At 41.9% G+C, this 27,052-nt stretch overlaps 1 protein-coding gene across 2 annotated transcripts; it reads right to left on the reverse strand.

The window, feature by feature from the left end:
• TMEM87A (transmembrane protein 87A) lies at window positions 1-26,991 on the reverse strand. 2 transcript variants are annotated; one of them, XM_082240211.1, is made up of 19 exons: window positions 26,788-26,991; window positions 23,015-23,075; window positions 20,991-21,088; window positions 19,273-19,389; window positions 18,386-18,475; window positions 17,956-18,121; window positions 16,257-16,318; window positions 14,427-14,610; window positions 13,900-13,999; window positions 13,057-13,150; window positions 11,469-11,544; window positions 8,470-8,574; window positions 6,767-6,825; window positions 6,457-6,560; window positions 5,458-5,531; window positions 5,107-5,168; window positions 4,445-4,500; window positions 3,955-3,985; window positions 1-2,387 (listed from the first exon to the last, which is right to left on the reverse strand). In XM_082240211.1, exons 1-19 carry the CDS (start codon window positions 26,947-26,949, stop codon window positions 2,346-2,348), a joined length of 1,743 nt encoding a protein of 580 aa, XP_082096337.1. In that variant the 5' UTR covers window positions 26,950-26,991; the 3' UTR covers window positions 1-2,345. The 2 variants fall into 2 exon arrangements, with proteins under 2 accessions (XP_082096337.1, XP_082096338.1); XM_082240212.1 differs by lacking the exon at window positions 11,469-11,544 and adding an exon at window positions 10,420-10,492 and having other exon boundaries at window positions 26,788-26,990.
• Window positions 26,992-27,052: the final 61 nt, after the last annotated feature.

Consider the following 27,052-nt stretch of genomic DNA (forward strand, 5'->3'; position numbering starts at 1 on the left):
TTTAAGAAAAAAAAAGGATTTTATTATACAGAACAGAAATCTGCAACTCAGATTGAATCAAATGAAAGAGTGCCTGTAAGTTACCGGAAAACCCATTACCAAACCACTTATATATAAGTACAGCTAAAACGCCTCTGGAAAGCAAAATCCAAACAATGCCACATTTAATGTGAAATCCTAATTCCAGGTTCTGCTGCTAGAGGGCTGAAAGTGTCAAAAACCAGCAATGAAGCCCAAATTTTGGCACTAACATTTGAAAAAATACCCCCAAAAAATCCTTCCCTCCCACAAGACACCCAGAACAGAAACATCCCAAAACAGCATATTTGCATAAATTATTGCAGGATAACAACAATAATTGTTGTTATAAACAATTTGCTCCCTTTATAGGACTTTTAACATCTCGGTGACAGGCTTAATTTTCTGATAATCTCTTTTTACAAAATCCTGTGAGGTACTTGAATTTTCAAATACATTTCATTATAAAAGCATGTTGTCAGAGGTGGCTCTTTATTAAAGATCATAGTAGGAAGGAAGGTGGGACAAGGAACAACTAACTGAAAGGCGACTAGATGGAAATAATTGTAGCAGAATGTTTGGAGTCACTGGAAGTATAATAGGATGCTTCTGGCCCTAGGGACTGGGCTATTAGGAACTTTTTAAATCGACAAAGTGTTGGATATTGTATATAAATGTGTATTTGGGGCCAGATTCAGGTTTGGAGGTGCTCTCAGGTGGGCCCTGGGCCCCTGGACGTGGATTTACTTGGAAGCAATGGCAGGTGGCTATGAGCCACCACTTTAACTTTCCTACACTGCATCAGAATGATGCCATACTGTGGCTTAATGATCCCAGGACAAGTACTGGGGGACCTGGAAGCTGGCAAGGATATGTAGTGTAGACACCAGGTCTATTCAGGAGTTATTTGAGAAGAGCAACAGGAGCAAGCTGCTATCAGAAGTCACAGTTCTGTGTAGAATATGTGAACATTTAGGATAGGTTAGTCTGACATATACAAACTTTTAGGATAGGACTGCACAACTTGTGGCCTAACACACCCCGACTGCTTTTGCTGTCTGTCTAGAGCTGCAAAAGCAGGAAGGAAGGTTGTCAAGCATTTGTCAAACCACAGACACACTATGGGCTGCAATGGACTCGGTGGGTCACAGCCTAAACAGGCCTGATTCAAAGAGTCAATATGTATGGGGAGGTTGACTCCAACACAAGTGCATTTGCGAGTCTATGGAATATGCTCCAATGCAACAATATTAGAAGCACAGGCTAAAGGCATGGGGCTGGTCAAGGTCAGTGAATAAGTGCTGAGGGCTGGCTTTTTTATTATTATTTAAATTGCACTCTGCTCTGATTTGAATAGTTAACTGCTCATGCTCACACCCCATTGCCAGCAACGAGATATGTACCAAACACGTAAGCGATCACTGCATCTACGTATGCAAAACTTAAAATAGACCATCTTTCCTACACAGTAGAGTGAATAAAATTGCACTTGATCTTGCCAAAAATATTAGGAATCCTAAATTTCCCCAAATACCTCCCTCCCTCGTGATGTGTTAACTGTTTCCCATAACTAGGAGTTCTCATTCTAAAACTTTCTCCTTTTCACAGGCCAGGCACCAGAATCTTCAGTCAGAAGCTGCTACATCCAATAAAAATGCAAGGCACTGACCCTGATCCATAGATTATTGCACACAGCAGTTTGCTGCATGCACACTACTGTGGGCAAGGCTCATTTACAGATGGTTGATTCTGGCATCTCTCATGGGTACCAGTCCTTTACTGGGCTGGGGAGATTCAATCCTACACACACTGCCCCAGATGCTGGATACAGAGCTTTTTTAATATACGTAGCATCTTACTGAGCTATCGCTGGTACCTGTCTATAAGTTTGAGCTTGCCTTTGTCTCTAGAACACCCGTGCTGGTTTGGGGAAACCATCAATCACTCTTCCCCTCTTCCCACTGTGGTTAAAACATGAGGGATTTAGCTGTAATATTGAATTAACCATTGCTCAGGCAGTTGTTAAAACAGTTTTAGATTTAGCTTGACTATAATGTTTAAAAAGTAAAGACGTGCTGCAATCAAGACGTTTAAATGGCTTAAAACCCACACTTGCAGCAGCAATGCAAATTCAAACATTTTCCTAGGTGTATCAACATGTGTGTGATTCCTTCCACAGTGATCCAAGCAAAATGTTCTTTCCTCCGAGAACAATGTCCAAAGGTGAACGTCACAGAACATATCAGAAGAATGCAGCATTCCATGGGAGAAAAACGTTTCTTCCTTTCTTCAACAGCAGGAAGCCTTGTCAAGCAAACTGTCCTCATTCATTCCATTTTAGATCTTTCAAAATGTGTGATCATTCTTTCCTGCAATATTAATATATGGGTCACAATGAGGTTTCACATTTATTTTTTTAAAAATATCTTAACATTAGTGTACTATCCAAAGTTCAAAACACAAAGCAAATGCTTCTTCTATAACAGAAGTTATACTCAGAACTAATTCCTTTTGGGCACGGTTAAGTGAACATCATGTGACTTTTGTCATTCATGTGATGACCATTCTTTTGAGCTGTAAGTGAAAACTGTTACATGCCCTAAAGATTGACTGAAAGCTTGGAAAATATCCAATAGGACCACACCCAGAAGAACTATTTGGCACAAAAAATAATGGATAGAAATCACACTGCAAGGAACTTTACCATACTGAAAATGAAAATGAAATCGAAGTGTATGCAAATGGTAGTCATATATGTCTCAGGTCAGAGACTGAACAGAAAATGTGTTTTCCTGAAACACACTCTGAATGTTTATTTATGCACTTGGAATGCATATTGTAATGCTCAGAATTTGTCTGCTGAATTTGCAGCAGTCATCTCTCATCACTCCTCAAATCCCAGCAATGGCTTCCTGTTCCTTTTACTGCCTACACAAACCCCTTGTCCTTGCCCTTACAGCTCTCTAAATTTGTTCCACCCAATCTGTCCTAATATCCCAACGTACTCCTTCCCATGACCTTCAGCCAACAAACTCTACTACAGTACACTTAGCTGCCTAAAGGTTGTTTGCTCTTAAAGGATATTCTCCATTTCACCTTTCCACTCCATATGCCTAGAGCACAACCAAAATTCCTCAGTGAAATCATTTCTCTAGTCTTTCAAGTCTCTTCAAAAGCCCACAAAGCTTCACTCCATTTTAGTCCTCCTTCTCAATCAAACTTTAACTATGAGTAACTGCATTCATTCATTCATTCATTCATTCATTCATTTAAAACATAGCTATCCTGCCCCCCTGAAAAACTCAAAGCAGCCAACAGTGAAGTTGAAGCCACGAATTAACAATTCAAAACTGATACAGTTCTCATGAGCAGAGATGGAAACAATCAGGTTTGGTATCCTGAATTTTGTTATTGTCCTAATCCGTCAAAGTCCCTTTTTTCTTTTGTGCCGTGCCTATTAAACAGCAAGCCACAAATTAAAAGTGTGAAACAGAACACAGGAACCTGCCTTAAAGTCAGACCACTGGGTTCATATAACTCAGTAATGTCCACACTGACTGGCAGCAACTGAAGGTAGCTAGCCCTACCTAATTTGAACCTAATTTTGCATGCAAAGCAAGTGCTCCGGCACTGTGCCACAGCCCTGCCCTCAAATGCTTTAAGTGCACTGTCAAAAAAGCAGTGGCTCCATGTAGCAAATCATATAAAAAAAAAAATCAGATGGTTAAAAGTTCCAAAGTACTTGCGTCATATAAAAGCTCTGATCTGTATTTAACAGTGCTTCCATTTTGCTTTTATTAGTTCCTTGATGCACTGACTGGAACAGATAGAGTATTTCAGTTTTGAGAGGCCAAAATCATTTCCTTAATTCTTGGGCTCATGACTCCCCTGTTGTGTCACAAGACTTAAATTGCTGCTGAAGGTTTGTTTACTGACCTCATCAGAATCCAGAAGCGCCGGGAGAGCACTGGATTGAGAGGAATGAAAAGAAAGAACGAACTTTAACAACAGGCACAGTACTGACAAGAAACATTACCACCGGGAATTTATCGCAATAGTGCTAGCGTGAAATGCAGGTAGCTTTCCAAGATTTAGAGCAGAAAGTACATTTTACCAAATGAAGATTTACAGCCCAGTATAAAAGAAAGCACAATAAATGCAATTGGCAATAGTCCCTGTCCCTAACGCAGACCAACAGGGACTTTCATGGGCTGCATCAGCAAGAAGCAGCAGGTCACAAGTTGGATTTGGAGTCTGTATTAGGGACTGCTAGCTGGCACCCCACAGGCAGAAACCAGAAGAAGTCCACACCAGTTCTAGGATGCAACCGGCAACATTACCAATATTCGAGAAAATTATTACTGTTTTCATTCATTTTGCTTCCAGTATATTTACTATAAATATAAGGCAAATTACATGTACTTACACGTCCGTCACCGAAGAAGGAACATTCTCTTCCACCCATTTCAAATCATCTTCCTGCTAGATTTTTTATTTTTAAAAAAGAGGCCATGTGTTTCAGAAATGGTTATTCTACTTAAAAACAACATTACATAACATTTTGCTATGAAACTACCAAAAATATGTTGTGTAAATTTTCCCTACGGAAAAGGTGATTAACTATATTTGACATTCCTTTGTCTCTTCCACTTATTTTTTGTGGAGGATATAAATAATTACGACATCTTAAATAAAAAGAAAATCTATCGTTTACAAAAAGATTTGAAAAAACTAAGCTGAAAAATATCAAAAAATTTCCTTTTAAAGGGCAATTAAATAAACATGTAATATCCAAAATGCCTTGTTTTTCCAGTACTCAAGAGCCATTTTCAATTTAAAAATACACACATTCCCTTCCTTCTTTAATTCTAAAATAGTTAATATGGCTAGAATTGATAATTCATATACAGTAGGCCTGTATACAGTTATATTCTGGGGATCACACCTATAGCCAACACTGGGCACCAATTGTGCCATATGAAGTATGGGTAGGAGCATCGTATCATCTAGTCAAGCATCTTAAAATAATTTTCTTGAAAGTTCCACCACCACCACCTCCAACACTAGCTATGAGAGAATCAAACTTACTGCTTTGCTGGCTTTAGGGTTTCCGTTTGACTCTTGTTTTGAATTCCTCATTTTCATTCCCTCTGTGTAGGACACCAGAAAGAAATAAAGCTCATTCAACAGTGCCACCTGGATTATGATTCAAGTTTCTTATTGTTTTAATGTGAATCTATAATAGAAGTCCCCAACATCTTATTTCTTTGCCACGCTCAGAGGGGGAAGGAATATAGAACCCAGTTAAATGGCTTCTGGTAAGTGCACGGAAGATAGGCTTGCTGGGAAGCAATTCCCGGGAGAGGGAAGCAGGGCAATGTTATCAGGGTGCCACTGGAACTAAAATTGCATTTATATAGCAGAAGATTTTCTTCTTACCAAAGCTCTCTTTCAGCATTGGCTCCTTCTGTTCATCTTCCTCCTCTTCCTCAGACAATGGTGAAAAAGCAAACCTTTCGGAAAGAAAAAAATTCATAAAGCACACACATACAGAAATACAAACACACACACATACATTTTTCACAGACTTCTTTCTTTATTAAGGTAAATGTAAAGGACGCCTGGATGGCTAAGTCCAGTCAAAGGCGATTATGGGGTTGTGGCGCTCATTTCACTTTTCAGGCCGAGGGAGCCGGTGTTTGTCCAGACAGCTTTCCAGGTCATGTGGCCAGCATGACTAAACTGCTTTTAGCGCAACGGATCACCATGGCGGAAGCCAGAGCGCACGGAAACGCCGTTTACCTTCCTGCCACAGCAGTACCTATTTATCTACTTGCACTGGCGTGCTTTCAAACTGCTACGTTGGCAGGAGCTGGGACAGAGCAACAGGAGCTCACCCCGTTGTGGGGATTCGAACCACCAAGCTTCTGATCAGCAAGCCCAAGAGGCTCAGTGGTTTAGACTACAGTGCCACCCGTGTTATTATCACGTGTAATGGTTACATGTTTTACATCTGAAAGTTACCGGATACCAGAAATACTATCAGACCTCATGTTGCGTCCGCTTCAGGTTATATCTTTTCAAGTTGCGTCCCGCGGAAACCTGAAAGTACCGGAACGGTTACTTTCAGGTTTCGCCACTCGCGCATGCGCAGAAGCGCTAAATCACGCCGCGCACGTGCGCAGGTGCGGCATTTCTGAATGCTTCCGGGGCGGATTACGACCGCAGCTCGAGGTTCCACTGTAGTCAGACAGGACAAGATGGCTGCTTTGAATCAGTCTTCACCAACCTGGTGCCCTCTAGACGTTGTTGAGTTACAACTCCCATCAGTGCCTGGAACCAGGTTGGCGAGGACTGCTGTGGATCAACTGATCTATAGGACATGACTGTTATGGTGTTATTGTTTTCAATAATAAAAAATAAAAGATAATGTTATACCTCTGATTGTTGGCAGACGGCCTCCAAAGAACCATGATGGCAAAAAGGATCATTGAAAACAAAAGTCGCCAGATGGCATCATCCACCCACAGCTCCCGCCAATCCTGTTATTAAAAGATAGGTAAGATACACACCCAGGAAGGAAAGACCGCTTAAAAGAGAGAGAGAGAGAGAAATGCCAACATTTCAAGGAGAAGCAAGGCACAGAGTTTGAATTAAATTCAGTCACAATCCTTAGCCACCAGCTTATCAAACAAAAGCATACTCTCCATAGCAGTTTGGGGTAGGGGAAAAGTCACATCACACTTACCGACTGACAGTCTACCAGCCTGAATTTCATAGTGGTCCAGATGATAAAAACAACAGATGCTAAAGAGTGGGGATAAACATACACATTTGGTGAAATATTAGAAACTGCAAATGAACTGCAGAACTCCTCTTTTAAGATTAAGACATTTTACGTTTTTTGCTTTTAAATCATCTATAACCATGGGGATTGCGTCAAGCAGCAATGTGTGTTATTGGGCTTGTGGTCATCAGTTGACACATTTCTTTGTGCAGTAAAAGCCCCTTTGAGCATTTGTTCTGTATCTAAAATCTGTCTAAAAATATTTATTTAGAAAGAATTCTAAACTGCTGAATCTAGACTAATCTCTAAGCATTTTATGTAAAACAATATAAAATAATTATCAATAATACACAAATAAAGCTAGCAAAATTTAAATGCAATGCAGAATTATATATCTATTTTTATACAAATATTTTATTGAAAGGTTTTCCATTCTAAAGAAATAAAGAGATACAAAGAAAAAGAAAATGCACAAAAATGTGTTAAGGGAAGAAAATCATTATATGAATATATACAAAAAATACTCTAACCCATAAATTATTTTATAAACTGGATATTATTATCTTTTCACTTACAGTATGTAAACATTATCAGCCTACTACATTTTTATAAACTCATTCCAAATATTCTCATATTTATCCAGGCAAAGTCTACATCTGTAAGGAGACTTAGAATTACATATCTAGATAGCCTTTCCAGCAGGTGTCTAGAGCAATATAGTGAGAGCAGCTGCCTGATGTTAATAGGAAGGGAGTTCCAAAACACAGTGGCTGCCTTGCTGAAAGATCAACTTCCAACCAACATGGAATGATAAGTAAGCATATATGGGGCTTACTTAACTGATCCCAAGCTCTTAAGGACTTTGTATAGTAAGAGCAAAGCCTTGAAAATGAAAATAATAGACAGGGGAATGAAAATTCTGCTCTGGCAGCTTGATAGCAAGTTTAGTAGGCCTGTTGGGGTGAGGAATGGCTGGCTTGGCATCATATCCAAAGCTTGTGTTTGCTTGGAAGAAACAAAATACAAACAAACACGGCTTTGCAGGCAACACTAAGAAACAAGCCATGACCAGGAAGCCAAAAACAAACTTTAATTTCAGATCGCGGTTTGCCTGGAGAGAAACAAGCTGCAACTCCAAGTTCAGACATAACACTAAGCCAGCCACTTCATGTTGTTTTTTTCCCCACTAGAGGAAGAACAAAGCAGGAATGCTCATGCACAATGTGATTTATTTAACCGTAGCTAATGACTCAGTGTTGTGTCCAAACATGGCCAACAAGTCATGAAATTGGAACTTTTTTATTTGTTTTCAGGCATCTCCTTTTATTTCAAAGAATCATAGAATTGTAGAATTCAGAGAGACTCCAAGGATCACCTAGTCCAACCCCTCGCAAGGAGAACTCTCAACTAAAGCATCCATGACAAATGATCATGAATTTAAACCCATGATTTAAAACCTCTGAGAGTCCACCACTTTCTGAAGGAGTCCGCACCACTGTCAAACAGCTCTCTGCACTTTCTATTTAGGGTACAGGCACTGAACTGAGGGAAAACTATAACACAGACATGACAGAATGAACAATGGAGTGGTAGATATCTCAAATAACATCTGGCTCAGAAAGGTCCTGTAAAACATTTTGGAAGGAAATATTTCTAAAACTCACCTGCTATTGCCAAAATTAGAGTGTTGGTGAAATGTCGGTAGAGAGAGAGCTTCACAACATTCCTCCTAAGTTTTAACAGCTTCATTGTCTGAGTCAAACTGATGAATATGTATGGTAAGTCAAGAAAAATCAAGCTGGACAACAGGCATAGCCCAATTACTAAAGGTATTCAGATGCAATATACACAGAAATATTAACATATCAAACTGAACCTGACGCTTACGAACCCTGATGCAATGATAGCCTATTAAAATAAAGAATGAACTTATACAAATCAGACACCCATTATTCCAACACTGTGTTTCAATTACCACTTACACTCAGCAGTGACTCAAATATTGTGGTCCTCACATAAGGCTATAAAAATGCTTTGGTATGGTGATCCTCGAAGGCTTCTCACTTTAAAAAAGGCATATAAGCCCAACCACACAGACAGAATATGCAGCGATGGTGTGGGGACCCTCTATGATACCGGGGCATCAATGTAGTGACTTGTTTTCAAACAATACATCTCCAGTGTTAAGCACGCACATGTGAACACAACGCTCAGTGGTGTCCACATGAGGGCTGCAGGAGAACATGAGGCTACATCAGGAAGAGCTATGTATTTGCAGATAAGGAACAACTCTTCCCACTTTAGTTATCCAACTTCTGAAGGCTAGCCTGCACATAATTACCACTCCCCACATTAATTGGGGGGCGCCCTTTGCGTGGTCGCATGCAGCCCCCTGGACCCTATGTGGCACCATTACCACAGGCTTGGCTTTGCCTTCCCAAGGTGGGATACCTGGAGGTCTCCGCCTACCTCAGCCAGTTGCCCAATCCCACCTGGGGAAGCGTTGCCAAGTTGATCAGGCCAGGTAGGGGGAGGGACCACCTGCCCACACAATAAGGAGAGCATCTTACCTGGGAATCTCAGTTGGCTCCAGAGCTTTTCCCACCCTACCCACCCTCAGTTAAGACTTCTTCTGCAGGTTAACCTTTTCTTCACAGGTACGCGGGCGCTGCTACGTCAGGGTCGCTGTTGAAGGGCCGGAAAGGAATTCTCCTGCATTGGCAGGTTTGCCTTTCCTGTAGCAAAACACCACAACTTTGGCGGTATCAGGCCTTGGGCAGAATCCTTTAGTCTATCTTCCCTAAATGGGGGAGGGCATGCAGCAGTGACCCACGCTCCCCTCCTCTTTGCCGCAGCGATACCAGGGTTTCCCGTTAAAGGGGTTGTTTGAGGGGAGGCTTTGGCCATACGCCTAGAGGTTGTCATTGTTCTCCCCTGCGACGGCGGCGTAATGGGGCCGGGCTCACTCTGCTTGAACATATGTTCTCCAGAGCCAGCCCATCCCCCCCCCCCACTGGATAACCCTAATGTTCCCCAGATCCCCGGTGGGGGATTGGGAGGGATAAACGCCCAATGCCTGAGCCAAGGTCTACCCACATCTGAAACATAATAAAGTTGTGGCCAATTTTAATCCCATAGCACGTTATCTTGAGTCATTATTTCACACGGGGCCGCCCAGGGTTTGGGGGACTCCGCCTATCCACGCAATGTTTTCAGTAGAGATAGCTCTTCCTGCTACAGAAATGCGAAGGAAGCACCTCAGCAATCAGAAGCCAGTGACATCACTGCACCAAGGTCATCTCCCAAACCAGCAGCCATTTCTTACTCTATCAGATCTGCCATGTTAGCTGTAAAAGTACATCTTTCACCACGTTCTTGAATCAGCAGGCTGTGAGTGTGGCGTTAAGCATTCTGACTCGGTAGAAAATTCCATTGAATTCAATGGGGGTTTTGCCCTTGGAAGTGTAGTTAGGATGACCACCTTAAAGAAATTTTGTTTGTGAAGGAAAATAAAGCAACAACAGAATTGGGCAGAACACTTGCAATAGATACCACCCCCATGAAAACCCAACTCCAAAGAAATAGCAGTCCTTGAAATAAGCCAGTGAAGAAGGATATCCACCAACAGAGGGCAGTATCTAGGAAAGCCAGTGGAATAAAAGCCAAGGAGGCAAGATCATTCTGTGCCTAGAGAGACAAAGAGAAAAAGGCATTGAGACCAAGGCCGACTGGAAGCAAGATTCAAGACTTTCAGCGCAATCCTAAGCATGTCTACTCAGAAGTCCAACTGAGTTCAGTGGGATTTACTCCCAGGGAAGTGTGTAAAGGACTGCAACCCCAAACATGCAGTTCCCCAGAGTGGCAGGGGAAACCCAGCCAGATGGGTGGGGTGTAAATATATTATTATTATTATTATTATTATTATTATTATTATTATTATTATTATATTAATGTAGAACACCAAATATGTATTTTCTTTGTTCAAAGAAAAAAGAGATTAGTATTAAGCCAATTTTAAAAAATGCTGCAGAAAAGCTGAAAGATACAAGTCCTGATCCCTCAGATTCACAGCATTCAGATATTTTCTAGATCCACAACCGCACCGGGAGTTTAAGGCTCCATTGATGGGCCAGAGTACTGTCCAGCCATTCTGCCTGACAGGAAAGCTATTGATCTATTGAAAGCTGCATATTTCTGACTCCCAGCAAGAACCATTCCATCAAGCAGCAGTGAGGGGAGATTGCCCTGGTTTTACAAGAACTCACATAGCACAAAATACACACCCAGCCATAAACCGTAACATTTACAGCACACACAATCAAAGGGAAGAAAAGGAGTATTAATCTCATCAAAATCAATGGAATTTTAGTACACTGTTGAGATTTACACCCCACCGATTCTGAAATTTCTGTGGTTGGACCATCTGCTTATTGCTCATAGCTCTGGCAAATGTTGCCGTTCATTCATAAGGTGGCTTACTCACTACTGAGCTCTAAAAACAAACTAGGAAAGCTTTAGGAAGGAATGATACAAGGGTAATTTAACTAGCTGTTCACTTCTTCCCGTACCTCTTCGTACAACATATTTTCTCAATCACCAAACATCCAGGATTTATACTGACATTGTTCATAAATGCAAACCGTACTACGGCACTTCTGAAAGGATATCCAATAAATAATACAGGAGTCAATGATAGACAGCCCGAAGTTAGCTACCACAGCTGTAACACCATGGAAAGACTGGAAAAGTACCAAAAAGAGAATCAGTTTACTGAAATACATGATAAATGCATGGTTAAAAGATGGACCACTCCTGCAAAACAGGGCCCAGCACAGAACTGAGGAACAATGGCTGCTACACAGTTGACCTCTATCAAGCACAGGACAACAGGTCAGCCAGGGGCAAATGTTCTTCAAAGGATAGTCAAAGCCATGTGACTTCACAGCTCTATATGCTATCACTGACTTGTGCATGATTTATGCAAAACTAATGTTCCTCTTCAGGTTATTATTATTCAAAACCCAACTCAGGGAAAACATTTCGAAAATGTTATACTTCCAGACTGCCAAAAATATTTCCAGTAACATATTGCTACATTTTTAGAAACAGATAATATAACCTATGGAGGATATCTGACTAAATCACACCCAGAGTATGATTTCAATGGGCCCACTCTATGACGTAGTTGAATACAACCTTATACCATGATCACCTGCTAAAACCCACTAAAAAAAGAAGGAACTTCCTTTTCTAATTTTACTGCAGCTAAGAATGCACACTATCTCTACTTTATTCCACATGACACAGATCCGCATTATCTACACAATGTATTCACAGCTGGTTAGCTGGTCTTTTCAAGGTTCCCATATTAGAGGCATAATCACCTTTCTGCACACGGGGCTGTAACATTACACAGCTGCACAACATATAGCAATGAAGAAATGCAAACCAAATGAAAGTGAGGAAGAACTGTCAGTGAAATTTATCTTTTGAATGTGTGTGTGTCCACGCACGCACGCGCGCACACACACACACACACACACACACAGGAAACAACAGATATGCAGGGTTAAGTCACAAAAGACAAAAATGAAGTCAATATTAATCTGCACAAGCCTTTACAGTACATTACAGTACAGTTAGATGAGGGGCAAACAGCCTCTTTTTAAACATGTTTGAGTGGAAAGATTGTAGACCAGATGCACAGTAAAAAGGCTCACTCAATAAAATTCAAACATCCCTTATTACCTATTATACGCAGGTCCCGCTAACTGCATACTCGCTACCCAAAAATTCACTTATTGGCATGTAAATAAATATGCTCTGCAGATTCAGACATCCGAACAGTCAACTTCCTTACTTCCTAGTTTGTTTGTGCTTTGCTGTTCAGCAGTAGCCACTTTGGGGCAGAAACCACAGAGGGATGGCTATGGGAGCGAGATCAAACAAATCAGGGAGCAGGAGAAATTGGACAAATCTGTTTTTTCCTTTGTCTCTCTTTTGATTATTAGCTGCAGCCATTTCAAGAAGAAACCGGGGGGGGGGGAGAGATCTGACAAATCCCACATTAGAAATATTTCCATAGTAAATAGTGGAAATTGTGGACTCATTATGTGAACGTGTGCCTAACCCACGGGTTCCACGGAATGCATTGTGTTCAGTAAGTGGAACCTGCGTATATACAGCCTTGCTTAGTAGGAAGCAAGGGTCTGTATATGAGAGGTATGAAATTGCAGCAAGTGATTACTAACCCCTGTGACTCTAAGGACACCTTCCATGCCAGAAAATAATAAATAGAGAGCTCCAGCCACAACTACTTTGTGAAGAGTAACTCCAAGGCGAGGTCTGAAATGAGAATAAAGGGAGAAATAAAAAACAATGGGAAGACATATATCTGCTGTACAGATTACATCAGTCATATCATCTAGGTCATCTCCAATGTCATTTTCACATCTAGGTAACTGGTCTAACAGGGAACTCTGGATTATAAAAGAGCAATAATATCAGCTGCAAATCACCTCCATTATCCTAGTACTGCTGATATCAGATTTGGATGTGAAACACACCCAAAAGCAAGTCCTAGCCAGTTTAACTGTTTAACTGTTTTCCATCATAATTGGTCAAGTAGATGTGAACTGCATATAACTCTTTGACAACAGATTCAAAATGTATGAAATTTCAGACAAGCTAGAATTCACTACAAATGGGGTGAGCATTCAAAGGAGGAGCACACAACTTACAGCAAGCAGAATGAGGTGGGCACAGCCCATTCACCTCAATTCCACTTGTGGTTCAGTCCCAACATCCTCAATGGGGAAAGAGTACATCTTTTCCTTCTGAGCCTTCTCCCAACATCACTAGAGCCCTCCTTCCCCTCCTACAGACTCCCCCTTCCCCAAGATCTGTGTCGGGGCTTTAGAAGAGGGAGAGCGGTAGCAGGCCGAGGAGGCCTGGCATTGGGAATTTCCAGCATTAGAAGTCAAATGGAGGACCCGCACCCTTGAGGGACACTCGGGAGTTTGATCCTAATGATCGAGGAGAATAAATGATTTTCGGGGTGAGGACTTTGCTGCTTGCCCAACACTGGTACTCACTTGACGATGCCGTAACCCAGGCTCACTATAATCACAAGAGTTCGAGCGAGTGAGCGCTTCAGTGCTGAGAGCAGCTCAGCCAGTATCAATGCCCCTTGGACTGTGAACAAAGAATGCACAGGATAAAACACACAGTACACAATACGCAGGTAAGAGATATATCTACACAATGGCTGAAATCCTGAGCACACTTATTTGGAAGCATGCCCCACAAAACTCTGAAGTAAATGTGTTTAGAATAATATCCATTAACTAATCCACACATAAAGGATGGCTCGGGATGCAAAACCACTTCAGAAATAAGATTTATGTTCCCATGACTGATAATCTAGCTGTCTTCATCAAATAAACACTGCTCCCTCCACAAAAGCTAAACTGACAGATATCAGCTACAGATAGTGACAAGAGATGAAGATTTGTATGTTTCTACTCTGTCACTAAAAATAAAATTGTTAATGGATCAATGGTTTCAAATAATCCATGTTTTTGTGTCCTCAGAAATATTTAACAATGTTATTCCCACATACCAGATTCTCCTTTGTAGCGGATATTCTGGAATTCCGCGTAGAAAACAGCTTTCTCTAACATTCCCAGTAAGATAACTGCACCAATCCAGAACTGGATCCTCAGGAGGTCTCGCCAGTAGCAGGCTGACCACGCAAGCCACAGAACTCCAAACAACACATATACAATGCACATCACCATGAAAAACTATGAAACAGAGACAAAAGAAGGATATCAATTTCAACAAGTTACAACCAGCATTTCTGTAGCTGTTTACTTATCTGCATTTATTCATCTAACAAGTCTTCACAGTTTAAGTAGTAAGTATGTGGAAGGTGAAAATGTTCATGAGGGAACTGCTCCCTCAAATATATTTTAGGACTAAGATTCAAGAAGAATAAAGGCAAGGCTGGCACAAGGTTTGAATGTGTCCTCCACAAACTACTGCTGGTTGTGCGCCTCCCTCGACTGGTAGTGTTGCTACAAATGCTAATCTTCTCTCTCCCTTCTCCCTGTATGCCACATGCTAACACTGGGCCCTAATCAAGATTTCACTGAATTTAGCTAAGCTTGACTCTGTCTCCTAGGTCTGTACAGTGGAACCTCGGTTTTCGAAAACAATCCATTCCAGAAGTCCGCTTGACCTCCAAAACGTCGAAAACTGAGAATCAAATGTCAGCAAGTTCAACGGGGAAAATTGAGAAATGCGTGAAAACGGAAGCATTCACTTCCGGCGGTTTTTGGCGTTCAGCTTCCAAAACGTTCAGCAGCTGAGACGTTCAAAAGCCAAGGTTTGACTGTATCTATAAACTTTTGTTTCCCTGGCCTAATGAGATCCTTTTCAGCCACTTTTCTGGTTTTACAAGGAAACATCTCATCTCTGACAGAAGCAAAAGGATTTCACCTCCCCACAGAAAAAAGAAGATCAATACCACTTTATTTACACAAAAAGAAGGATCAATGGTTCTCTTGCATGGTAGCAAGAGTTGTCTAGAAAGGGCAACATTAAAGCACCCTGGCATTAATAGAGGAAGCATCAACACACTGAAGAGAAATAAATACAAAACAAGCAACAGTGATTTTACCATGTGAGAGGCAAAAAAAATTGTACCTGAGAAATTCAATTTCTGCATTAATTGCTGTACTGACAATACCAATCTGCTTCTACATTGCAAGAAAATGCTTACATGATTGCTTTCAGAGAAAGGGTCTTAAAAACATATTGCATACTGCCATGTCATTTTAAAAGGTCCAAGTGTGTCCTGGGAAGGACTGACTTGAAAGGTGAATTGGACATTGACGATTAAAGACTACATGCAAGAACTATTGCAAAGAACTATTCATCAGTGCACCTGGGTGAACAACACTGGGTGGTATTCAACTAACATTTACTCAGAGCAGAAGCATAAAAATCAATGAACCTAACTGAGTGATGTCCTTTAATTTCAAGGGGTCTACTCTGAGTAAAATTTAGTTGAATACCACTCACTTTCCATTTCTCAAGCTGTGTCTGTTTTCTCAACCATAGCTGTATAGTCGTTTTACTACTGACCCATCCTAACCCACACTTACCTGTTCCTCCACTATGCTTTCCCCATCACTCACTGTCAGTCTCTGACCTCTTACCACTTTTCCGTGTACCTGAAACAGCCTCTAAGCTGTTAAAGTAGGGACCCTTTCACTTCTGTCCAGTGCCGACAACACTCAAAATATGTTCAGTGACAGTGACATCTGATGCTAGGCTTAAGCCCCAGAGCTACACCCCGCACCCCAGTTTCTTGAGAATGGTCACTTGTCATCCAGACTTGTGACAACTTATTTGTACTTGAAACAAACCACGGGCATCAACTTACGATCATGAGAGGATAATCTGCTAGGGAGAGGTATTCATACGGACCCTTCACTTCCACAATCACTGCCAAAAAACAAGCACAAGTAGGGAATCAGGAATACATAAGACCATGAGAAGAGCCTGCAGGGTCAGACCAAGAGCCAATGTAGTCCCACATTCTGTTTTGCACAGCAGCAAACCAAATCCCTCTGGAAATCCCACAAGGAGGAGGGGAAAGCCCTCTCCCACTTTGGTTCCCCACCGGAAGATATCCAGAGGCTTTCTGCATCTAATCCTGGGAGGCAGAACATAGCCATCGCAGTCATTGATAGCTTTATCCTCCATGAATTCGTCTACTTGCCATTTTAAAGCTATATAAGTTAATAACTATCATCACATGCTGTGGCAGTGAATTCCAAAGTTCAACTATTTATTTTTGGAGGGGGGGGGGAGTACTTTTTTTGCCTGCCCTTCATCTCTCACTGTTCACTGGATGCCCTGGGTTCTAATATTATGAGGAAGAAAAAAAATCTATCCATGCTTTCCCTATAATGCACAATGTCCCTTCCTATTCACCGTTTCCCCCCTTCTAAACTAAAAAGCCCTAAGCATTGCAATCTTTCCCATTGGGTGGTTGCTTCAGCTGCCAGATTATTGTGCTTGACTTTTTCTGCATCTTTTCCAGCTCTACAATATTTTTTTTAAAGATTTATTTATTTAGGAGACCACAGGGTGGTTTACAGCAAAATCAAACAAAATAAAAGCAATATATGAAACAACACAACCACTAAAAACATAAAGCAGCAACTCACAACAATTTACTAATAGTAGCAGTAACAACCAGTGACCACAAAGATTCTATTCAGTAAATTCATGAAGGATATTCCAGAATTCTTCTTGCTTTTGCTCTCCACAGTGCAATTATGGAAGTATTTTTTTTATTTATTTTTTTATCATGGTACACTGAGAAAGAAAGTAACAGCCTCTTCTCTTCTAATGGTCACATAAGCTAGTAGTAAAAGAGCTGGCAAACTGCTTCTTTAACAGATTGTTCATTCAAATACAGGAAGAAGTACAATCAGATTACTGCCTGCATACACATCCTTTAATGGCTGAACAAGGAGTGGTCTGAGCCTCTCCTTTTTCTCTACTAAAATTTATGAAGAAATCCCCATGTATTGGCAACATTCCAGAAATACATGGGATTTTAAACATCTATCCAGTGCTTTTTTTCTGGAGGGGATGCAGAGGGACACATACCCCTAAACATTTTGTGAATCAAAGTTTGGCCTCATTGAGGGGCAGTATTTCAATATGAGTAGGGAAATGAGAGTACCCCTAAACATTTCTTAGGGGGAAAAGCATTGTATCTATCTAGCTAGCTAGCTAAATATGGGGCTACCATTTTCTCTCTCTTGCTCTTAAGGAAAAAGGAGCGCCAACTGGGGGGAAAGTATCAAATAGACTCCAAGAATTGAAGTATCGGCAGCCATTACTACACTTGAATGCCCAAGGCCTGGTATACAATAGCAATGAACTCTTGCCTCCTTCCCCTTCTGGAATCCAGTCCGACTACACTTGGCATCCACGGCTACACCTGCAGCAAGCCCAAGGCTCACTTTGAAAATTTGCCGCAGATACAATCCTGGAGATCAAACAGCGAGTTGTCTAAGTATTTAAAATAAACTTCAAACATCAATGAACTACTGCGCATGGCTCACTGTGAAAATGTGTTCCCTGTGGCTCAGAGGAAGCTGTAACTTTTGGCAATTCATCACTTGTCGCTCTTTTAGTTTTCACATTGGCATCCTTTGAGGATACAATTCCAATCTGCACAATAAAGATATAAGGCCCATCTTGCCAGGTTCTCATCACAGCATTCATTGCCTGGGAGAAAAAAGAAAAAGAAAAGGAGTGCAATCTAATCTAATCTAAGCCACAAATCAGCATACAGTTTGTACAAATCTATCATGTGCACTATGAAATCAGCATTAGGCATGTTCAAATCCTAGTGGTTTTAATGGGGGAAAGCCAAGCACAAACATTATCAGCAGCACACACAAGCCAACCAGTAGCCAGGCAGAGGGACCAAGAACGATCCAACACAAAGTGATCCACTCCTGTAAAATATAGCACCTCTCTCATACTTACAGAATTCTCTGATACGATAGTATAGTTTGCTCCATCCTCTTGTTTTCCACCTGAGAGGGCTTCTGGGTGAACAAATTCTTTGTAGAAAATCTAGTAAAAAAATTAAAAATTCTTTATGTGCATGTATATACACATATATATACAGAAAGACACACACACACCCAAAAAACAACCACCATACTGGCAAAGCATTATATACTTGTGTGTGTTCCAGAAGAAATAAAAAATGGATACCTAGAATTTCAGATAAGCAAAAATACTCTTTACTTAGTGTTACAATGACACAGAACTATGTGGGGACTGAGTTCAAGTACGCAGAAGTTTTAGATTTTAAAAATGTATATTTTCCCAATGTACGCCCTCTAATAAAATAGTAATAAAAGAAGCATTTTTAATTAAATATATAATACATATTAACATTTTACAATATAATTCAAAAAAGAAAAAGGGAAAATATTCTATATATCTATATAATTACTTAACCTAAAAAACTCCTTATTGTGTCATACTACAACAATGCAGCAACATTTTACCTACTTAGTCATAGCCATTTTTATACCACCCTTCAATAAAAGCTCCAAGTGCAGTTTACGTAAAAAAAGAGAATAAAAAAAATAATTAAAATGCAAATAAAATGCACCCAAACCATCATACTGGCCAAATAGGACCTATAAATAGAAACATCACACTTCACTCAGAGCCCAGTCTCCTTATAACCCCATCTTTCAGGGAGTTTCTGTCCCTTAGTAATTCACATGGCCTTTTGCATAGGCAGCATGATGCCACAAGCTCTTACAGGGCCAGTAATATGGATATATGTGTACCTTCAAGACACCGGAAAACCTTAGCTCCAACAATTTCCCCCACCCTGCCTCCTTCCACCCTACCTGCGGTCTGAAGAGTTCAGAACAGTTGGGGAAGTAGCGCGAAGACATGGCGTAGTATCCTGGCCAGCCTGGCCGGTTTTCTACAGTACTTCCAACGTAAACTTCTGCCTGCTCATCCTGTCAAGACAACATGGCATGACTCTATCTGGCTGAAGGGTCAGTGAAAACAAGGGGTTAACTCAAGAAGCAGCTAAGAAACTGAAAAGATATCCAACCCTGCATCTCACCTAAAACATCAACGCCAGGCACCCCATTAAAAGGATACAGTAACAGATGGTGCAAAAGACAGGTTGATTTTTCATTTTTAAAATGGAAAGAACTTTTAAAAAACAAAATCTCAAAGCGGGCCACACATATTACAATCATAAAATCATAAGGGAAAGGTCAATACATATCAAAATGCAATTTAAAAATCCAGTTGAGCGTTAGGCAAAATATTAAAATAGAAATACTGAAATTATGCCTGTGGGCTGTTACAACACTTTGAAGGAATGACATTGTGGCCTGTGACCCTAAGGAGTTACAGACAGCGGAGATAAAACTGGGTTAGGCGGTCAAAATGTCTTCTATCAAGGCAGCTTAGTTTGCTCCTTTCATGACACCATTAAAGGGCACTGATTTTATATCTACCATTTCCAGGAAGGTTCCCCCTCTAAGTAGTAAACTCCTCCCATGAAATACAGGGCAGGGAAAACAGAATCACAGAATCATAATGTTGGAAGGGACCCTGAGGACCGTCTTGTCCAACCCTCTGCAATACAGGAATATGCAGCTGTCCCATACGGGGCTCGAACTTGCAACCTTGGCATTATTGGGGAGAATTCAAGCAGCAACATGAGAGAGGGTTCCGCTTTGTGGTTGTTATCAGATGTCCCAGCAAGGGAGGAGGAATTGGTTGAGTCAGTCCCGCCTCCTGAGAGAAGTTCCTAGGGCAGGTGAAGTGGAGTCTGGCCAATCAGCAGGGCTGGCCAAATTCGAGGTGGAGGGAGAATCGGAGGGTTGAACTTGGGTCCCATTACAGTGGTACCTCAGGTTACATCTGCTTCAGGTTACAGACTCCGCTAACCCAGAAATAGTACCTCAGGTACTTTGCTTCAGGATGAGAACAGAAATCGCACGGCAGCAGCAGGAGGCCCCATTAGCTAAAGTGGTACCTCAGGTTAAGAACGGACCTCCAGAATGAATTAAGTTCTTAACTCGAGGTGCCACTGTACTAAGGTCACACTGTCATCTGTGCCAGACTCTCCTAGCCCCCAGTAGGAGTGCACACTTGCAAGCTCAGCCTTCTCACATGGAACAAGAACCACATGAATGATGATCTGCCTCCCCTGTTCTTTAAAAGCCAAGTGGGAGGGACATGCGAAGTGTCTGGCCAATGACTTTGCAATGACCTAGCCATGTACCCTAGAACTCTGCTCATAGGCCTGAATAATATTACTTTTAGTTTGCCCCTTTTTGTTCCCTCAAGACAGCCAACCTCACATTTAGTTTGTGAACTTGTTGGAGACAGAGGCCGAATACTGTATCCTGAACCTGTAAGGATGTGGTGGAACATAAATCAATTAAGTTAGCGCAGCTCTAACTCGGGCAACAGTGGCTAACGAACTACGCTCAACTATCAAAGCAGCTGGGGTTATTTGGTACTGCATAATTTGCCGATTGCATAATTTAAGCAACAGATTGCATGACTTCAGTCGTTCCGAATGCCAATTCCTTACCCCAAAATTGAAGACCTCATTGTAGCAGTCACAATACCTCAAGTACCAGCTGACATTGTAGCCTTGAGATGGATCACATGCACTTTCATCGCCTTCAACTAAAGAAATAAGAGAAGTATGGTACTTAAGAAACACAGGAAGCATCATATTCTCTTTGTATTACTAAAAGGTTCTTGATAGCATCTCATTAACCCCACTATGAGGGCTTCCCTTAACAACCCAAGTCTTCTTTTTGTTTTATGAATAACATATTATCTATTTAGGCAATCTGGAAACAATTATATCAATAATGCTTTTTAATCCAAATATTGGACTCAACATACCATATCATCCCCCCATCTATGATAGACTAGCACAGCACTTGCACTAACTGCAAGTAAACCAGCCTGGCAAGATCCTTTCCATACGAAGGAGTGCTTTGCTGACACAGCAGCCTGGCATAATTTGGAACCTCAGCTTATTACATTGCAGTGAGGCAGGAAGATTGAGAGAGCTGCATCCCAAACATCTAGCCATATGGTGAACTCTGATAAACAGGGTAGTTAATGCCAAGAACGCAACCTTCAGGACAAAACATGAAATGCCACAAGCTCACACTAACAAATGACTCCCTTTGTATCAAGAGAAGAAAAGGGCTAACAAATGAGCTTTACAGTTCACTGCTGTGCCATTTTATATCGTGCCTTTTACGTGTTTTATGTGTTTTTAAAATATGTGTTTTTAAAATATATCACACACTATACATCTTTAACTAGGCCTTTGGTTGATTGTCATCCAATGCCCTTTTAAAATGTGAGAATTTCTTTTTCTTGGGGGGGGGGGTATTCAGTTGTTTCTGTTTTTATTTGGATTATGTATTCTGTGCTTTTATATTGTAATTTTATCCTGTGAACCGCCCTGAGACTTGTGGGTATAGGGCGGTATATAAATTTAAATAATTATAATAGTTATAACAAACATATGACATTTTTATGCACGCTGCCCTTTTGAAATAGAAATAAAATCTATATAACAGGGACAGGCAGTAAAATGCTGAACAAAGCTTAACCTCCAGAATGCACAACCAATATAGCCAACTTAACAAATCAATCACCTGGGGGGGCATTGTTAGGTTATATGTATATGGTCCAAGGGACACAGGTGGCGCTGTGGGTTAAACCACAGATCTTAGGACTTGCCAATCAGAAGGTCGGTGGTTCGAATCCCCGCAACGGGGTGAGCTCCCATTGCTCGGTCCCTGCTCCTGCCAACCTAGCAGTTTGAAAGTACGTCAAAGTGCAAGTAGATAAATAGGTACCGCTCCAGCGGGAAGGTAAACGGTGTTTCCGTGCGCTGCTCTGGTTCGCCAGAAGCGGCTTAGTCATGCTGGCCACATGGCTCCCTCGGCCAATAAAGCGAGATGAGCGCCGCAACCCCAGAGTTGGTCACGACTGGACCTAATGGTCAGCAGTCCCTTTACCTTTTTATATGGTCCATGGACATTACACTGATTAGCCTTGCAGACAAATTTGGGGCATTGCTTGGAAGCTCTACATGCCAATTTCGTTTTTAGCAGACTTATTTTTTGGTACATGATTACTGCTTAGCTGAATGTTTGAATGCTTCATTAAAGGGAGATTTGAGTAGAGTGATTTGGTGCGTATAAGGAGAGTGAATGCCGAGTGACTCTGAATGTAGGTTGTGCGTTTAAATTATTCTTGTGTAGTGTGACTGTGTAGGTGAATTACTCTGGTGATTGCATTAATTTGTATGTGATTTTGTAATATTTATGAGATTTGTATGATGATAAAATTTCATAAAGATAATCATAATAATTATAATTATACCCTGCCCATCTGGCTGTGTTTCCCCAGCCACTCTGGGCGGCTTACAGCCCTTTAAAAATGGTAAAACATTAGACATTAAAATTTTCCCAATATAGGGTTGCCTTCAGATGTCTTAAAAACAAGGCCAACAGGGCCTTGTTCAACTATTACAAAATACCTGCCATATTATACAATAAGCTATAGTATGAATGCACTTACATTTTAGGAAAATGGTAGTGTTGCTGAAGAGAATCTTTCCAAAGTGAAATAAATTCTTCTCCTATAGAGGAAAAAAAAGGAAGCAAACAGAAGAAGCTCGAATGGAAGGCCATCATATATATATGAGAAAACTTTAGTTAGTATATATTTTACTTGGCAATAATACTAGGTAAATAAGAATATATTATATTACCCCCAAAATGTCAAATTCCTATGTATCTGTAAAAGCATGTTCTAAAGCAGGAAAAGGGAACCTGTAGCTTTCCAGATGGTGCCCGACTACAGCTCCCATCATCTCTGGCCATTGGTCGTTCTGGTTGAGGCTGATGGGAGATGGAGGTCAACAACTGGAGAGCCATGAGTTCCCCACCTCTGATCTCAAGTACTCCTGTATACACATTACGTTTGTACTCTTACATGTTGCTGTATTAATGGTAGGTATAGGAAGTGCTAAAGTTGCAGCCACCTGCCCATTTGTCAGGGAATAATTCCTACTGAAACGAGAAATTACTTATTTATTAATTACTATGTTTCTGAGTGGATGCAGGTGGCGCTGTGGGTTAAACCACAGAGCCTAGGACTTGCCGATCAGAAGGTTGGCGGTTCAAATGCCCGCGACGGGGTGAGCTCCCATTGCTCGGTCCCTGCTCCTGCCAACCTAGCAGTTCAAAAGCACGTCAAAGTGCAAGTAGATAAATAGGTACCGCTCCGGCGGGAAGATAAATGGCGTTTCGGTGTGCTGCTCTGGTTCGCCAGATGAGCGCCACAACCCTAGAGTCGGTCACGACTGGACCTAATGGTCAGGGGTCCCTTTACCTTTTTATGTTTCTGAGTAAACATAGACAGATGAGGCATCACAAGTTGGTACAGTGGTGCCTCGCAAGACGAAAAGAATCTTCGTCTAGCAGTTTTTTCGTCTTGCAAAGCAAGCCCATTGACGGATTAGCAGATTAGCGGATTAGAAAAAGGGGGGGAACCAGCAGGAACTCGCAAAACATTGTCGTCTTGCGAAGCAAGCCCATAGGAAATTTGTTTTGCGAAGCACCTCCAAAATGGAAAACTCTTTCGTCTAGCGAGTTTTCCATCTTGCGAGGCATTCGTCTTGCGGGGCACCACTGTACATACATTACTGTATACCACTTGTTTACTCAGTGCTTGATGGGTCACATCTAAATGAATTCCACGAAGAATTATAGGGTAGAATTCAACAGTGCACTAATACTTGCCAGATGGAACCATCTCCTCCCAAACGGTGCACTATTCTGGGAATTCTCCCAACCCTACACAGCAGATTTGGAGGAAATGCAAGGGGTATGCAGGGAGGGGAGGAGCGAAGCCCAGCTTCATTAGCAGGGGTCCTTGCACTTGTTTCTACTAGCACAAAAGGTTAGTTGAATCTGGCCCCGTTATTTAAAGTGACACTACTTTATTTTTCATATTTACATGCGTCACCATCAGGATATGCTGGTATTTTATCTATGAAGGCTCATTTACACAAGCATGTCATTACTTGATGCTGTCAAGCAAAGAACATGCATGTGCTAAAAACTCCTAAGTAAGGAAGGTGATCCGTTTTGATGGATTCTTGTTGGTGATGGTGAAACATGCAGGCATCAGGTGTTAATTTCAAATCTTACTCATCCACAAAATCAGTTGATACTTTAAGCCAGCCTTCGCCAACCAGGTACTCTCCAGATATTTAAGACTGCAATTCCCATCAGTCCCGGCCAGCACCAAATATATCTCCTCAGTCTCTATTAGTCATGTGGAGAAAACTGTACAGCTCCATTTTTAAGATGATGTATGACAAGTGCTTTTAGCACTGAGGAAAAACACCACATAAATGCTAATAGCCATGTACCCACTTACTTGGGAATATGTCCAACTGAACAGTGGCATTTTACTTGTAAGAAAACATGTGTAGGATTCCACTGCATTATATATTATTATTTTTTGCAAACTACCTGCACTCAATTCCGATGAAGAGTGGCACAGACATGTCAATTAATTCACATATTATTCATATACCTTTGATCTCTTCAGAGCTATAGTCAACAATTTATCCAGTACTAAGTTACTGCAGAGTATTCATAACCAGGAGATAAAAGCATTGAGATTTGAGTCAGACTTAGTCTTGAAATCATTGGGTCTATTCCAATCCTTCATCTTTTAACGTTCAGCCAAGTAGTGAAGATGTTGGCCACACATATAAACCAGAAGCAAAAATCACAGGAAACAGGAGTGTTACAATTCTTTTCAGTGTTTGTCAGATCATTATAAATTATCTGGTGTTAGCATGAGTTACTCTACTTTGTAGGATAAAGGGTTTGGTTTTGACAACAGGGTGACACAGTTCATTTAACTTGTGACAACACTCTCATGTCAGTGGGTTTTCACATTTTTGCATGTGTGCTGCCTTAAATGTGGATCAGATAGCAAACAATGCATTTGACAACTTGGCAGCGCCATTTAAAAGAGACACTTGTCAGTATCTGAGCAGCTCAAGGCTGTGATGCATACAATGTACATCAGATACTAAAGACTGCCTATAAAGGAAAAAAATGGCTGCACATGTATAGATACATGGTGCCAACGTGGTGAAATGGGAGACCCATGTTCAAATCACAACTCAACCACAAAGCTATTCTAGTATTACCCATTGCGTCAAGCTAGCCTACCTCATAGGAGTGTTGCACACATACCAAAGCTCTCTGGTGGGTGTGGAGGAAATTAAATAAGGATAAAATTGATGGGAATCCTTCAAAGAGTATACTATCACTACAAAAAAAAACACCCTCATGATATTCCAGCCATGGACTCTGGCTGCAAAAGATGAGGTCCTGGATTCTGTTACTACCTCCATCACAAATGAACAGTGATCCTCTTTTGTGAGCAATGTAACCCTGGAGCAGGTACACACATAAAATTACAGCAGCTACTTCTGTGTACAAGACACAACTACTGTGATTCTCCATGAATCGCTCCTCCTACATTGCCTGCTCACATGAGCAGTTATTTGCACAGATTATCTCTGAAAAACAACACCTGTACCGTCTCTCGCTTTTTGTACAAACAGCGCACCCATGCATGTTCACCACTCTGGACAGATCCAATTATCCGTATTAAACCATTCCTTACTAGCAGCTAGCATCAGGCGATTCTTTGTGATCAATGTGCAATTTTTGTTGAAAAACCCTGGTCTGGGGCTGAGATCTCGGCCTGGCAACGTTTCAGCACCACAGGAACAATTATCTCTTTATCCCCCAGTGCGTGGGGGGTGGGGAGGCAGCGAAGAATGAGGTGACGAGGAAAATGCACTCTGCACCTGCTCAGGGAGCTACTCTTCCTGGTTATTACTTCACGGTCATCCTTTGTAAGACACGGACCACAGGTTAGGAGGCCAGAGTCTGAGATCGAATTAAACGTGGTGTTCAAAACGAGGAAGTAGAGCAAACCCTTGCCCGGGTGCGTAAAATCGGCAAACGGCACTCCCCGTAGTCATGCTGCGCTGGCAGTGCCTTTGCAGCAGCAACGAGAAGCCAGCAAGGCCCCCGGCCCTCAATGCACCTGGAGCAGCGACAAGCGCGCAGGAACAGAGAGAAGCCCCGGGTTGCGCTGCTCACACGTGCAACTTGGCGACGCGGGTCAGGAGACTCGCTCGCCGGGGTCCTAAACTGAGCCCCACCACCCCGCCAGCCCTCTTTCTCCCGGGGACCCGTCCGTGCAGCCCGCCGGACGGGACGGAGGCGGCGAGAGGGGCCCTGCTGGCTCACCATGGGCACCGGCAGCCGCCACTTGGAGAGCTGGCCGGCCGCAGCGGGGCCCGGCGGCCACACGAGCAGCAGCTGGAGAAGCAGCAGCGGCGGCCCTGAGCGGCGGCGGCGCCGCCACAGAGGCTGCAGCATCCCGCAGAGCGACGCCACTCCCGCCGCCATCCCCTCCGCAGCGAAGTGTCACGAGCAGAACCCGCTCCGGCACTCTCGCCCCGCCCCTTCCGCCCCCAGGCCCGCCAGGCTCAGCGGCCAGGGAGGGTGATGG

This window comes from Podarcis vaucheri (genome assembly GCF_965113315.1).
Source record: "Podarcis vaucheri genome assembly, chromosome: 1".
Classification (NCBI taxonomy): Eukaryota; Metazoa; Chordata; class Lepidosauria; order Squamata; family Lacertidae; genus Podarcis; species Podarcis vaucheri.